At 36.8% G+C, this 17,136-nt stretch overlaps 1 protein-coding gene across 2 annotated transcripts in view; it reads right to left on the bottom strand.

Annotated features, from left to right (window-relative positions):
• Positions 1-486: 486 nt before the first annotated feature.
• The window catches only part of wdr27 (WD repeat domain 27), a 40,605-nt gene continuing 23,955 nt past the window's right edge, over positions 487-17,136 (bottom strand). For both annotated transcript variants that reach the window (XM_032540651.1, XM_032540650.1), the window contains exons 22-24: positions 16,853-16,955; positions 14,072-14,170; positions 487-1,879 (exon numbers count right to left, since the gene is read on the bottom strand). In XM_032540651.1, coding sequence (XP_032396542.1) covers positions 1,766-1,879; positions 14,072-14,170; positions 16,853-16,955 — 316 coding nt within the window. In that variant the 3' untranslated portion in view covers positions 487-1,765. The remainder of the gene's footprint in view (positions 1,880-14,071; positions 14,171-16,852; positions 16,956-17,136) is intronic.

Below are 17,136 nucleotides of genomic sequence, written 5' to 3' on the forward strand. Positions count from 1 at the left end.
TCTGAGGGAGTTAAGACAAGGTAGCCTCTCAGTGGATTTATCATTCTAACATCAGCGTCAGTGTCAGATAATGCGTCAAATGTAATATCTTTTCCGAATGAACTTGGGATGAGTAACGCTTGAAATTTCATTCCATTCCAGATAGGTAAACTTTTCCTTCAGCATCTCACATTTCGGCAGCGATAATGGCAGCGTAGAAGGAAATAGTTTTTTTCAGGGCATGAAAAAGTGAAAATTGTGTATCTATCTCTAAACGTTAAAGACAATAAAGTTGGTTGACGGGAAAATGTCTTCCGGATTTTAAATCATTGACTGTGGAACTATACTTATAAAACTAAGAAGGAAAAAGCTTTAGATTAAACCCGAAAGCATAGATGATGTAGTCACTAGTAGTTACTAAGGTATTATTGCATAAACGGTTTGATTGTTGACATGATGCCCAAACAAGGGGGTCTCAAAACAATGAGCCCAGAGTCAAACCATAAATCCACTTATTTAATTTCATTGACTTTTTGGAGAGATGTACCTTCATAACAAACTAAAACCAGAGACTTGGATTTGGAGTTGAGGTTCTGTGTCATACCAAAGACCTTTGTGTAAGACTTTTCATTTTATTAAGTTTGTTAGCTGGCAACCAAGTTATTAAATGGTTCATGTCAGATTGCAAAGTCATTTAAAGATTGCAAAATATCTTGAATATGTGATAATACGGCTTAAATGTATATATGTAAACTAGTTTCAATGTATACATTGCAGCGTATAAAAGTAACTAATAACAATCAGAAAAAAATCAACGGAAGATCAGAAAAAAAAAAACAGAAAACAGAAGTGGTCCTAAAGTCGAATCTTGATGCACACCTTACATTTTCCCAATAAAAACGGCATGCAATAACACAGCCACATACTTACAGCCACTACTGTCCAGAAAACAGATGCAATAAATAAGTTCCACAGGCATGTAACAATGATCTAACAATTTATTTATACTTAACATTCATATAATTAATGATTAAGCCTTTTTAAATCCTAAACTTCAGTGTTAGAGCCCTCATTTTTTATTCTGTTACAGTTGTCAGTTGTAGCTGACATTTTGTTGCAACAGTGGGTGAGAAGAGTAAACGTATAGCTCAAACAATGCTGATGGGTGTGTCAGTGTAAACAGTAGTAGCATCTGTGTGTCTGGCAGCCAAAGAGGTTGCACCCAGTTGATGTCATTGCTCTGTGTGCTGATCTGTTAAGTAGTCACAGCCAGCGATATAGAAGTACATCTGTTCCACATACTGAACAAGGAAAATCTGATGCTTGATCATGCAGAACGTGGTTGGATGGATGGGAATAAAGGCTGATAAAATTGTTTTTGGCAAACTTAGCTGTACTTATCTGTGATTAAGTATGTATCACCTAATTGCATCACAATAATGTGATTAAATAAATTTGATGAAATATTTTCAATCAAACCACTCAAATCCCTTTGAATCCCAGTCATAGAAAAGCGATCATAATGATGTACGAACTGGAAGTTTAACAAACATGACTGAGCTTAAATGGATGGCTCCTTTTTACAATTTGAAACACAGAAGTAAAAGAACACCACAGGCACATATAACAAGAACACAAAACCTCTTTAAACTTGTCTATTTTTGGTCTTGATTTAACCAAGAACTAAAAACAAAACCCTTACTCTCTTCTTTCCCAGTAAAATTCTAGCCAGGGGCTGGAACTGCTTTAATGAAACCTGCATGATCTTTGCAGCAGCCTGCTGTAATTATGCAGTTGTGTTGGAGATTCTGTGCACAGCAGCACTGGTGTCCTGAGACAGAAGGGCCCCACTGCTGGACTGAAACAATCGCAGCTTCCCATCCAGGGTTCCAGTTAGCAACTAGGAGAGACAGAAAGAAAATGACATCACGTTCAGCTTTTGTGGCTATTTTCTAGGAACTAAGTCACACATCACTTTTTTCTGGACTCTCTATTGAGATGACCAAGCTGCATAGCAGCACACCTGCTTCCTTAAATATGACTATCATCACTGAGGTCAAGATTATTACTGTGTTTCTCATAGAAATTCTTGATTTTCCGTACCTGCCATTTATCACAAAAAACATGAAGACTGATGGTCTGAACTTTGTTACACAACTTTGTTTAATCTTGAGGTTTCCTGTCAGTGCTAGTCATGGTGAGTCAACTGTTAGGACATTAATAAGACATATATCAATAAACATCACCCCACACACCCATTTACACAGGCACACTTGGATGCGCGCGCGCACACACACACACACACACACACACACACACAGTAACCAACATGTAGATGCGGTACACATACAAGCACACTCACTAATTCACTCTTTTTCTTAGCAAGAAGGGAGGATTATCTCATCTGTTTCTATCAGCCAGTAGAGCAGATGAGGGTAAGGGAACATTACCTCAACACCCTGACAGCCAATCAGCAGCAATAGCAATAGGAAACCGATTTAGGGTTCAGAATGATACATATTCATATCTGCAGCTGCTCAAAGTAGAGTATATGATATGATGGAACAATTCTAATTCAAGACAGTTGTTCACAAATGGCTCTATTTTTACTTTATATTCAAGAATACGTGACAGTTAATACCAGGGCGTGTGACAAACCATTTCAGATCTATGTCATACTACTTCAACCCAAAGTTATTTGTACTACACCTAATCCCACAGTCTTAAAGGACTTAACAAATCCTGCATGATGAAAAAATTACTGAAAACAATCCAACAAGTTGCAAAGTAAATGGAAATGCTTGGGTGAATGATCAGATCTGCTGTGGAGCATTAATGTCATTTATGGTGAGTTCAGAGATTTTTAGGTGGTTGTAAAGACAGAGTGTTTTTTTAAAGAATACTAACAGTGGGAATCTTGAAAAACAACTATTTGCCAAGCAGTGATAAAAACCACATTTGGTACAAAAACAGTCCAACATTTTTTCCCTTGTACTAAAGCTGTTTTATTCAAGAGAAATCATCTTTTACCAGCATGCAGATGCCTGTGCTGGTTTAGTGAGTCCCAATAGCGGAAGTCTGAAGATGACTAAACAACTTACAAACTGGGGTTGATTTAATCTTCTTTTGAGGGATGATTGTTGGAGCCCTGCACATAGAGGATTTGCATGTGTTTGTGTGTGGACAAAGATAAGAAGACAAGAGGATTTCTCCAAAAAAAGCAGCCAAGTAAACACAAACACATTTCACCTACATACACATGTGTTGGTAGTGTTTTTTAGCTTATAAATATGCTTGAGGCTCTCCCACGAACACAAACTGTTTCACTGCTTGTTTCACTAGCTCTTCTATTTTCAAGAAGTCTTCTTTCTCCATAACCTCCTGCTCTATTACCTTAATCAACAGTAGCCAAGCTATCTGGGTTCTGACCGAGCTGCTAAAATAGCTACTTAAAACTCAATAGAGTCGGAGAGCAGCTCCCTTAGCAACCAAAGCCCTCTTCGTCGACTGCCATCCAAAACCATTAGACTGTATTCGTACACAGGCATGAAAGAGTTGAAGCTAAATCACAAATTTTCTAAAAAGGTGATCCAAATTAATGGAATTTTAACATCATACACTTGCAGTAAACATCTGTAATCCGATGTATTCCATCACTGTAACCTCAAACATCAACCAGCTAATCTGATGAGGACCAAGGGTTTGGGAGACCTTCACAGTCAGAAGTATATTCTTGCGAGCTAATTCACTGTAGACATGTAGGATGGGGTCATACTCACATGTTAGATATTTGTCTTTCTTCAAGATCCCACTTCTAGGAAACTCAGTTTTCATAGGTCTTTCTTTTTCAAAATGTATTGGCAATGTCAGATGTCCTTATGCAATCCTGTCACCACGGTTTTCAAGTCATTTGCAAGCATCTGTTTTTTACCTTTTATTGACCTTTAATAATCTCAAAGACATAGATCATGCATGAGAAACATTGTTGAAATAGTGGGCTGCTTTCTCTTTTTAATGATCTTTTTGTTTTTAATAAGATGTTTTTCGGTTTAAAATATTAAAATTCTCATTCAAAACTTATTACCAACTAGGGATCGTAAATCAGATCAAGAATTTGAAGGAGTGTCACGCATGTTACACAATCTAAGTTATTGTCAGCCATGCTGGCTTGATACCATGGGAAAAAAGACCACAAATCAAATAGTTCAAAGCAGGAATAGAAATCATGATTAAGAATCCAATGTGGGTTGGATTACCAGTGGTGGACAACAGAAAGTGTCCGTCTGCAGAAACTGGTATGAACAACAGCTGAGGCTTTGAAGATATAAGGAGCAATGTGTTTTCCCTCCCAAAGGATATCATTCATCAGTTTTTGAGTGCATTCTTCACAAATGCCAACATACCAGGATGTTCTGTACTTTACATACTAAGAGGTTAAAGAAGATCCACATGAGAGATGGGAAAAGGGGCAGACGGGTCAACACGGTCACATGTTTGATAAGCTTATAAGTACTTGAACTGAAATAAATGTATAGCCTGATGCTAGTGATAGTGATGGTATTGGTGGGCACTTGTGTATGAGCCCATGGAGATTTATTTAATCTTCTATTCATATTTATGCATGCATAGTATGAACACACAGAGTTCTATATAAACCATACGGTCCAGCTATTTTTCTTCTCCCCATTGTTTGTTATGATGGTGTCTTATTTCTCTGTAACAAAATTGGTAAGTGAAGGCAATGACTGGCTATATTGCCAAAAATAATCTTTCATACTGTACACCTTCAATTAAGTTTTCATTAGTCTAACCTCATCTCTTATCCTATTTATTATTACTGATGGAAATGAAAATCAATCCAAATAATGGAAGTTACAGTGAAAATATATGTGTCCAGCTCAGACTCCCAGCCTGTGTGTCTCTGAGAGTCAAGGCAGATCTCATTTCTAAAAGCCCTGGACAGACCCATCTGAATTTTACAGAACACAGAGAAATACAGGTACGAGCTGTCAAATTTCTTTCTTTGAGAAAAATGCAGAAAACACTCAGAAATACAAATAATAATGAATGTTTATTAAGGCTGACAAAATCACAGAACACATTATCCTTTCAATGTGACAGTGCTGGAGCGCTCGCCCTGTCAATACCTCAGCCGTTTTAAAAGCAAGTTCAATGTCATCATCAAAGTGGTTCCAAAATGAAAAATCACCTTAATTTTTTCCTCTGGTAGCTTAAAGTTGTAAAAACATGCTTGCCAAAATGGAACCGATTCTGTATTTGTATATCTGCTTGTTTCAACATAAATCTGTATCTGTATGATGAAGAGTTAAATGATAAGATGGATACCACTCTCATGGGGGGGGGGGGGGGGGGGGGGTCTGTCAAAGGCACCAAAAGCATATCAATTAACAAATGATATCCCTTTTGTTTAACCTTTTTATCACTCCACCAATTAGGGAAATACAGTATGTCTGTAATATGTATATGTTATTGCCATGCCAACTTTAAATGTGCATGTCTGAGCTACCTCAATGCATTAAAGCTGCACACTGTCATTCCAATTTACAGTGTACTGCATATTTTGGGTATTAAGGCAAAGAAAAGACACTATTAAGGAACACTTTTAAGTTTTTTTATCTAACCAACTAACCATGGCCAACTGAGAAAATGCTATCTACTACATGTGAATGGATTTGATACTTAAAAACGCCTTATGTGACTTTGTAACCGGACCCAAACTCTTCCTGCACTTCCTGTGCATTGCCTTCCAGCTGTGTTAAACATAGGCCAGTTGATTTCAGAGAGTGTGTCTCAGCTCAGTCTGCGTCTCACTCTAATGTGACATTCTGGAGCAAACAGCGGAGTCCACCTCTCTATTTGCTGTCTGGCCACTACAGTAAGAAGAGATCCTTTTGCTCTCTGGGGTCAGGCAAAGAGGAAGCTCAAATATAAAAAAATATAAGGATAGCTTCTTAAATGCCAAATGGCCAGAAATGACAAGATACAGTAAGCATTTTTGTTGCCTGCCTGCAAAGAGCAAAGATGATACATGGTGACATTTGGAGACAAGAGTATCACGGAGTTCGAAAGCCAGCGATATGATTCACTCATTGTTCATCTTCCTAGTTGGGACGATATAACATGTTAACTTTTAAAGACAGCTGCTAGTGTCAGTAAGAGGTCACAGTTCTGTGCTAACGCCAACACATGGAGTGCAAATGAGGTCTTAAGTATGTGAAGGAAAGAGATCAGACTTCTCACTTAATCAAAATACTGCAACTGAAAACATTATGTAATAGTTCTTGTTTCATTCTGATCCTATTGCTGAAATATAAATACTAAGAGTGTGTTTGTTTCTTCTCATATCCCCTTCCAACAAACACACATGTATGTATTTAAGCAGTGGTGTTTAGTGTCTTGCTCAAGGATACTTTCACAGAAAGAAACACACTTGGTAAACAATAAGAAACACTGCTCTGGTAGGTTGGGAGCCAGAGCCTTCAGTTATCAGGCTCTTCTCTTGTGGAACCAGCTCCCAGTCTGGGTTTGGGGGGGAAGAAACCGACACCACATTTAAGAATAACCTGAAAATCCTCCTCTTTGATAAAGTTTATAGTTAGAGAGTGAGAAGTTGCAGCGTCCGCCTTTGAGGCCCACCTGCTTCTCTTCATAGTCCTCAGATTTATCTACCATATAATTAATAATATTATAAAAGTAGAGGGAGGCAAGCCAGTAAAGCCCAATCCCCCTGGGGAGACTTGTGTCCCAACTAGGCATCTCTGCTTAACCTGTAACCTGTCTCTCTTCGTTATGCTGTTATAGTTCTAGACTGCCGGGGGATTTCCTTCCTTCCGTTGACAAACTGAGCGGCTCTCTCCTCTCTCCTCTTTCCATCTGTGTGCATCCTGTCCCAGAAATGCATGTTACTAACCTAGTTCTGGGGAGTTTACTCCCCGGAGTCCTTAAGTTTTCTTTTCGCTCAGCCTATTTCCTTGGTTTAGGATGGCAACAAGATCTTGTTTGCAACTGTCGCCGTGGTGTTGCTGCACCCCCCGGCTACACCCTGCTACGCTCTGCGAGGCGCTGCAGTGTCCTGCTGAACCCTGCTGCATCCCACTACGTCCACCTATGTTCTGCTATGCCACTCTAAAGCGTGTAACGCCCTGCAATGCCCTACTATGACATGAACTACTATGACTACCATTTGTAGTCACTGTTCCATTATCTTTATTGTGACTATTATTGCCACTGTGCATCACACCCCCAACTGGCACCGTCAGACTCCGCCTACCAAGAGCTTGGGTCTGTCCCGGGTTTCTTCCTTTCTTTATTTCTTTGCCACTGTCGCACTAGTTGCTTGCACTAGTTGCTTGCTCTTGGGAGAATTACTAGAATTGTTGGGGCTTTGTAAATTATAAAGTGTGGTCTAGACCTACTTTATCTGTAAAGTATCATGAGATAACGTCTGTCATTTGATACTATAAATAAGTAAGTTTTATTTGCATATTTTCAATTGCAAACACACATTTTAACTGGATATTATTTATGTCTTCAAGCCTATCTTAAGTCTTTTTTTTGTAAATATTTTTTTTAATCTTTTTTATCATTTTAGCCAGCATACAGTCAGCGAACAATTCCCTATAAAGATGATGACATGTCTTTTCAATTAGCTGATTTGGTTAACTCAGGTATGTTTAAAACTCCCGAAACAAGCACACCTGGTTTAAGATTACTCAAAGCAAAAGCCCTATTTTCATTAGATGACTTTGGCTTGTAAATGTATCTTACTGCACCCTCCTCTTTACATCTAGCCAGTCCCCTACTGCTGAAAGTTACGACACTTTCCAATTTTTCAATTTGTAGGAGTCTTGTCTAATAAAGACTTACACAACATACAAAGACTTTAACATCAATGTAAAGATTGTTTCTCTCTTCTTTAGCTCTTTTTTCTTGAATCCGCTGTCTTTATTGTCTCCTCGTTTGCCGTTTTTCAATGACATTTACATGTTTTAAAGTTCTGATAGTAAAGAACCATTCCTTATGGTATCCTCCTATCCTCCTAGGATTAACAATCTCTTCTTATGGAAACAAGGTGGCAGGAACACAAGATCATACAGAGAACAGTTATAGATGAGGGCTTTGCTATTTGTGACCAATTTCAGTGCTCAATGAGATTCAATATCCAAAGCACAAGGGCAAAGGTAGCAGAGGTTTCTAAGATTAGAAGCCTATGTGAGCTTCATATGTTTACAAATTGCTTATTGTGATGCTAACATGTTAAAGGTTATCTGTTAAAACTCCAAGGTGTCAGAATAAAGAAAGAACAATTTAGCATCGAAAGCAAAAATAGACATTTTTCGTATATCTTAAGAATAAATAGAAATAAATAAGAGAGGACACTCCACTGCCCCACTTGCTAATTAGCTGACCATTTCAAATGTACTTCACGCATTTTAACTGTATTATACTTAGTGCACACTAAATGTGTTTTTTTAGAACGACTTTAAGTACATTAAGCGTTCTTTTAGCGTTCAATGTTAAGCCTTTTAGAATACATTTATGTATTCTAAAAGGCATTTATGTATTGTACAATAAATTTATGTATTGTAACACACATAATAAAAATACATAATGTACTTAAATAATGTACTTAAATGTACGTTCTTTTCTCAATAACTTCCACGTAACGTGTCCCAGCTACTCAACTGTAAGGTCAAAATGTATCAGTCCACTAAAAAATTATGTTCTTTTCTCAATAACTTCCATGTCCTGTGTTTAGTAGGCAATGTACTTTAACAAAGTAAAACTAAAGGCTAGTATAAGTAAGAGTAAAATTAATGTTTTGGGTTAAATGTTGACAAAATATGTTTATGTTTAATCATATTTCTTAAAAGCATTAATTACAAAGTTATTTCAAGTATACTTTAGGTAGTATGTTAAAGCACATTAGAAATACAAATGTACTGTCAACATACTATGTGAATTTCAAATACTTTTTTAATGCAATTAAGAGCACTTCTTTTCAACCTGGGTACAAAGACGTTATAACTACTGATGTGGAACAAGGTAATTGAAACTATCGACAACTTGGTATGAGACGGAAATCTGAGTAACCCAAATAAAGCACAGCCGCATGGAAGTCTATTTCTCTAGTCTGACCTAGTAACTTGATTCTCTGAAATCACTCTAGCTCTGGCTACGCATTTTTCCAAGCTTTTACTTATGATCCTGAAGCTTTTAAATTCCTAAAACCATTAGAAGAAGTAGTCTTAAATACATTATCACCACTGCCTTTTTTCCAGGTGCTACTCAAACTGGGCACAGCTTAGTTTGCCTCCCACAACTCTAATCCAAAAAGAATTGAAAAAGAGAACATCCTTATGTATTGAACCAGCAGAGACAGAATTACTCAGCTTGCAAGTGTGAACTACTTTGCAAGTACAGTTGCAATAATTTGCCAGTCTACTTTTATAGAAGCCCATGTAGGTCCGACACAGGAGGGCTTGCAAAACTTTACAGAGGTATGCTGTGTGAAATTCCACAAGATTTTACAAGACAACAAAGTGAAGTGACAGTAAAAGTTGGGATCTTTCATTACAGACTAAAGTACAGGAATAAACCTGAGGGAAGGAACCCTGGAGGTAGATCAGCTTGCTTAATGGTCTTTTAAGTATTAGGGTGGAAAACATGAGTGAAAAATGAGTGGAAAAAATGCATTGCATTATCTGTCTGTGCCATGCATCGGAGGGTTCTCACAGCAGTAAATGTGGAGAACATCTCGCCCTCGAATGTGGCTGAAAAGCAAGATGAACACAGGATGGGGACACTTTTTGCAAGTATTTTTACACGTCTTGGTAAGAAGGTATGCACTTCTAATCATTTTTTATTTACACATGTTGTTTTAGTCACAAACAGAAGAAGATAGATATGTATGCATCCATTCTAGTCAGACATTACATACACCAGAGCACGTTTAACAAGAAGAAACCTCACAAAATTGAGCAAAGCACTCAATACATCAGTAGAATATCAGTAAAAAATCAACATATGCCTGGGTAATTAAAAACAAATACTTTTCAGTTAATGTGAAGGAGAGTTTTTTGTAATTATGTATGTCTATGTGCCATCAGTGTAAAGCAGTACCGTACCATGACTGGCAGCAAGATAAATCTGCAGCAATGTAGAATGCATCAGCAACATTTCACTAGTTCTTTACTGTATAATTCCAATTTATCTAAACCAATCAAAGTGGCAAATCCTTAAACCTACACAATATACCCTGCAGTGCTGATCCATTATTTTTAATACATGTAACTTTGAAGGATGTCAAATGTTTGAAAAATTGGAATTTTTAGCATAATAATGCATCTTGAACAATTACATTGAGTAATTGAAACTACCCATTTTAACACAAATAATATCTCTTTAAATGTACTAAGAATAATTTGGTTATTATTCAAAGTAAAACAAAATGCCAATGGTAGGAGTTTTTACATACGCTTAGATGTAATGGGTCAGATGGAGAGATTTCTGACAAGTCAGCAAACTAAAAGAAACTATCCGGGAAATGCTAATAAGTGGACGTGGAAGTAAGTTGGGATTGATAGACTACTATTTAAAGTCTGAGCTGAAGAATGAAGGGCGCACTTTCACTCTTAACTTTAAGCTACCACAAACGAGAAGTTGTCAAAATGCTATGGATAGAATAACATAGCAAAACATGTACTGTACTCATGCCAAAAGATCCATCTCCATGACAACTGAGCAAACTCCCTCAACTAAGGAAGATTGTGTGACACGGTCGAAAGTTAGTAAACCTCCGGTTGGGATCATTTTGTCAAACCAAAAAAAAAGATTTGCTTGACAAACACTGGTGCAGACAGGTAATTTAATAAACTAGAGTATTACTGGCTATTGGTTAGTATGACCAGTTATTTCATGAGAAACTATTCCTGTTCTTAAAATGAATGTGAATAAGACAGAAAACTACAGTACCAAAGTAAATATAAAGCCTGAACAAATAGTAAAAGGGGACCTTTAGGGACTTCTAGGACTTCAGAGAAAGCTTAGCTTATCAGCATTTTAAAGGTCATATTTGACCTATTTTAATGAATGATAATTGAATCTTTTTTTGTTCTAATTTTAACTTGATTTTCTATCAAATTTGCTTCAGGAATAACAGTGTTATTGTCCTAAAACATTGACAATAGAGTTACACAGTTAGATTAAATTGTTGTTGTATCTAGGCAGAAAAAAGGTTACAGCTTGGTCCCTCATTGGTTAGGACTTCCGGAGCTTGTGTGTTAGTTTAGTAAGTGACGGGTGAATCAGCGGGTTTGTTTTTATGATTCAACAGTCAACATGTGTCAACACAATATAAATCCTATGTTAGGAACATTTAACTTGAAGCATGCTTTGATTTTCAAAGTGGGGAGACTTATCATGGCTCTTTATTTAGCTGCAGCCTTTCTGGAGCCCTCCGAGTTTTTCACACATTTGTGATTTTTATGAATTTTAACTTGTAAAATCTTGGCAGGTTGATGTAGTGTGAATGGTTAGTGACACAAATCTGAGAATAGAAACAAGTGGTGGCTAACAGGAGATAACCTCATGAAACAGATATGATTTATACAATTTGATACATGATATTACCCTAAAGAATAAATATATTACAATGAAAAGAGAAGGTTTTGATTATTTGTACAAATCAATTTTTTTTTTTAAAGGAAATTGACCAGATTTGTGGCAGGCCTGCATGGTTCTTTCAGAAAATGATTGTAAAGATGTATTATGTAGTTTTATTATTATTATTTACTTATTAGAATTAACCATGTATTCAGCTAATGAACTGGTTAACTTCATTTAATATTTTATGTAGCATTTTCTTTTTTGCGGGGAATTAGCCATTCCAGAGCTTGCCTCCCTACATGCAAATGTTCCACCTACAATAAAAGTTCAGTTAATAGTGCCAACCTTTCTTGATTATTTTCAGAGCTTCTGCTTTGACTGCATGTCCTATCAATGTGCAGAAGTACTGATGGGGAGGGAGCGTGCTCTGACTGATGAAGTGTGTCTTCAAACTCTGCAGATTTCCATGGATCAACGTTTCCACTTTCAAATTTGGAAATCTGAATGTATCATTGTGCTGCAAAGTTTAATTGAATGGAGTTACACAGATGGATGTGAAGATTTAAAACATGTGCCTCAAGTCCAAACGGCAGACAACATAAGCAGCAGAGCTTGTGCAGCAGAGGTTGTGGTATTATATTTTAAAAAGGCTTATTTTGCAAATGCGTTTGCTTTGCACAGATCCAAAGGAAAACCCTTGAGTGGACAATAAAACATTTCCAAACGGAATGCGGCTCTGTTAAAAAAAGCTCTAGAGATTTTGAAAGGATGCTGATATGAAGTACAGCTGTAAACTTTGATTTTTTATTTTATTGTTATGGCGAATCGAGATAGACAAATGAATTTGTCCTGTATTCAACTTTAACTAACTTACTGGTTCAATACAATAATGTTGTTTAATTTTTGTCGAGACCCTACAGTCCCTGGATTTATATGGATATTTACCAGCTTGGAAGGCCAAGCAAAAAAACAGTTTTAAATTCATTCTGAAATAAAGAGATCACAAACTGTAGCATTTAAAGCATTTCTACATTTGGCACTCACACAGTGCAATCACTATTGAATTTCAACAGTGTGCAACAAAAAATGGCATAATATTAAACTACAATGGATCCAGTTAGAAATTGTATAAACAGTCAACAGAAACAGAAAAGTTGGAAAGCAGCTCCTGGACTGAATAAACACAACATCTTTTGTTGACTGTGAAACTGTGCAGCCAATCATAGGCTGGAACAACCCTGGAGGCAGCCAGTCATAGATGTGGATCAGCACAGTGCACAAAGCAAGTCACTAGATGCCACAGGTTTATGGCACAATAGAGTGGTAGTCAATATTTGATTGGACTATAAACTGGCCACCACTGGTAAATCCCACAGATTTGGGGGATATTCATTTTAAATGAAAATGGTATTGGTCCAGGAGGCTACAATTTAAAAAAAAGGTTGCTGTCTCAGCAGTGTTTGTAGATGCAAGCAGAATTTTTGTTAGGGTTTATACATATTGAAATTCCAGGGTGTAGTACTTATAGACACACTTAAGAAACAAGGGTATGCACCTACACACTGAATCACACACATACACAATTAAGTACACCCATCCCACACCTATGACCTGCTAATAAGATTAGAGCTTCTTATTATTTCTAGCACCATCGTTATATTGAATTATTAGAAATAATTAGAAATCCTGTGAGGTCACTGCCATACAAGTCCACCATGAACTGTGGGATAGTCTCAACAAAACCCTGCTATGCGAGTGTGTAAGTGTGTACACTTGTACACGTATACACACTGATGGAGTGTATATCAGAGCAAGTAGAGATAGTGCAGACATGTGCAACCAACTGACTCTATTAATATTAGTGAACATTGCAAACATGCAATCACATCATGAAGATGACTCAATGCCAATAAACCAGTATTTCTATTTGGAAATGTGTATTTTACATCTCCAAATTGAAATTCTAAGTCAAATACACATCTTTATTGAAACTCTCAAAAAAAAACTTGAGAGATGAAGCAATTTTCTGGACTGAAGACCACTGACTGACACTGCTTCTCACCGTGATCTCTTCATTTGACTCTTAATACTGTTCGAGATGCTTGAGATAAAGATTGAACTGTTGACGTGCATACATTATCAGGAGAGGAGCGGAAGGTTAACACAACATTGTTGCATGTATGCATGTCCCCTGGGGTGTGAATGCAGAGTTAACATAGATTAACATCTGGAAAATAAAACCATTCTCTTGTTTTACTTCAGCTGTCTGATATATCTGATGTCAGAAAGTGAAAGTAAGACATTTCCTGAAACTTTACAAAATATTTACTCCAGCCATTAGCTTACTGAGAAATATGACTTTTTTTAAGACAATGAGATATTTCAATTCTGGGAGAAGGGGTATTGAATGCATGGCAAGGAAATAACAGAAAATCAAAGACAAAACGTAAAGACAGGTTCTTACCTCTGGTGTGGCAGGGTTGAATGTCACACTGAGCACTGTGTCTGAGTGTTTTTTAAGTCTGTGCAGGTACCTGCTGCTACGGATGTCATACACGTAAGCCTGAAATGAATGAGATGGACTACGTTAACAACAGCAGGAATGAACTGTAACTATGCAGTGATGTACCGATGTAGAACCTTTATAAAAATAAGTTAAGTTGACCCACATAGTGAAGCTCACTTGATGATCACCAGAGGTTTGTGACTATGTTAAGAGATTGGCTAGACAGTGAGGCTCTTGTTTGTTGATATCATAAATCAGACATAAAAATCCTGCAATGATGTGTAAACTAAAATGACTGGGGCCGGGTGTCAAACATAATCATTTTTTGAGTGATAAATAAAATATGTCTGTGGCATTAAATAATGATAACTGTTAAGTATCGAAAGTTGGAATCAAACATTTTGCAAGATTCTTAGTTTTGTTGAATTCTTTGCTGACTGACAATGTTCTAAACTCAACAAAGTTCCTTATTCCCTGATGAAACTGCTAGTGTTAAGGCAACACTAAACACTGATGCACAAAGCAGTTCCAGATATTTTGTTGTCTGTTGCACCTGTAACCACGCCCACCAGTGATGCCACAGTGTGCTGACACACCCTGGAGTACACTTTTTTTTTTTAATCAATGCAGCAAGGCAATAAGTTAAACAACTGAGAGAAAAAAACGATCTTCAGCAAGTTGCTCTTTAAATGGAGAAACAATAAAAAAAAAACTCAAAAAAATTGTACAGGTGTAAAATCTAAAACATCAAAACACACTGATAACACTCAACTACAGAGCGCTTCAACATTTAAGTGGCCATTGAGACTATTTAACCATCCTATTGAACCCTTGTGGGTATACAGTATTAGTTCTTTTCTGCTTTAAGGTAGTAAAAGCCTTGCATATCATTCCTTTACTTTTGGGTGTTAAGTAGGTGTGGATTTTACACTTGATCTTGGGTACACACAAAGACAATTGCATACTGCTTGTGTAGACATCTCAGAATCAACACTTATAATTGAAATCGCAGAATATACTGTATATGTAATGTGTTATCAGATTAATAGCACCGTCTTTTTTCTCTGTATACAATCAGTGAGTTTCAAGACCCATTCGTTTGCTTCAGTGCCAGGAGCACAGATAAAAACAGATGTAGGGATGTTTGTTACCAAACGACGACTCATCAGATTCTTGCAGCTGTTTTGTATTATGTTTCCCTGAAAAACGCTATAAGTGAGCTCTAGCTAATGGTCCATGGGTAGAGTGTCTCCTGTCTAAGGCATATGACTTGTGTGGTGCCTAGCAGGGCATTGGATACTTAGAAATACATTATTTTCAGGAATGCTTAAATATCACATGCATCTGCAGATGTATCAGTATATCAGCTGTAACTAAAGTGGAGAGCAGGGCAATTGAGCCTGAAATTTGAAAATGGCCTTGCAAACTTCTTGATTAACAATTCAAAAAAAGAAAACATATCCTCTGAATAATTAATTTCATAAATTTCATTCAGATGACAAGAGTGAGAACAAGTGGAAATAATACATATTTCAACTGAACATACAACAGGTTAATATCGACCACATTGAAATCATATTCCACTTAGATTATTTTTGGCATAAGAGTATGTTTTTTTGGAAAATGTGTAATATGATCTAGGGAGTCTTTTTCAAGTATTCCATTTTTTTCCATGATTGCTTTTTGATATATTAAGACAAGTACAAATGTGTCTGGCTTATGGAAGTCTCAAGGCAGCAACAAATAAATACGGTGTAGCTCACTACCATATACTCTTTTGATTTCCCAGAAACGTTGGAAATGTCCGACCTCAACAGAGATGCCCTCAAATGTCTGTGCTGAGTCCCCCTAATCAATAATAAACAGCCGCATGCATATATTATTCCACTGCTTTCAACAAGCACATAGAAGAAATGAGAGATGGATAAGGAACAGGGAGGCAGTCTTCTGTAAATGTCTTGCAAGAATAAGGTGGAGTCTGGAAAAGCAATTAAAAACAGTTCTGCTTCAACATGAATGTTGACTTCTATGGAAAAAGGCTCAAGTCCAAATAAAAATCTCTGAGTTAAGCACAAACAGTCCTCACCTTAAATGGAGGTGAAACTGATAAAGAAATGCGGCTGTTTTTACAAGGTCAAGTAAGATATACACAATATAAAGTATATATAGAATAATTTATTGTCACAATACTTTATTGCGTATGCCTCTTGTGAACTACAATTTAACACACATGGTAACAGATAAAAAATTAAAATCATAGAACTCATATGTTCCTTTGCATTGTGGTTTTTGTTGGCCTGATTTAACTGTCAAAGTTTAATAAAAGTATCTCACGCTACTATATTTTGTTGCTTTATAATAGCAGATTAATCACTCTGTAAACTGGCAAGACACTGATATACAGTGACACATGATAAAGGACACATTCAATCTTGTTGAAGCTTTTAAAATGCCACAACCATCAACATTTTGTAACTTTGTGAGTTTCACTGCTCTGAATTCATAAAACCTAAGGTAGCTTTGATGTGAAGACCCCTTAATTACTTTATCACCAGATTACATTTTACAGAAATTTAAAAAATGACTGATTATAATTGTAATTTTGTCAAATTATGCTAAGATACAGTATATATAGAGAACTGTACACAAACATGCGCGCGCACACACACACACACACACACACACACACACACACACACACACACACTGTATAAGGAAAGACAAACTATAACAACTTACACAGTTATCCTCAGAGCCTGAGGCAATGAAGCGCCCACATGGTGAGATGGCTGAAGAGCATGGATGGCAGCGGTTTAGATGGTTCTCATAACGCCGTACACACCTGAGGAGGAGTTATGGTCTTATTAAAAGCACATAACAATTATAGTTTATACAATCATATGATTTAATCCAAACAAATTACTTTACACTGAACTCTGTGTCAAGGACTGTCATATAGAAGGGGAGATCTTTGAAAAACACAGTATTATAATCTAAAAAACAATGCTTGAGAAGTGAGATAT

Source organism: Etheostoma spectabile, chromosome 17 (genome assembly GCF_008692095.1).
Source record: "Etheostoma spectabile isolate EspeVRDwgs_2016 chromosome 17, UIUC_Espe_1.0, whole genome shotgun sequence".
NCBI classification, from domain to species: domain Eukaryota; kingdom Metazoa; phylum Chordata; class Actinopteri; order Perciformes; family Percidae; genus Etheostoma; species Etheostoma spectabile.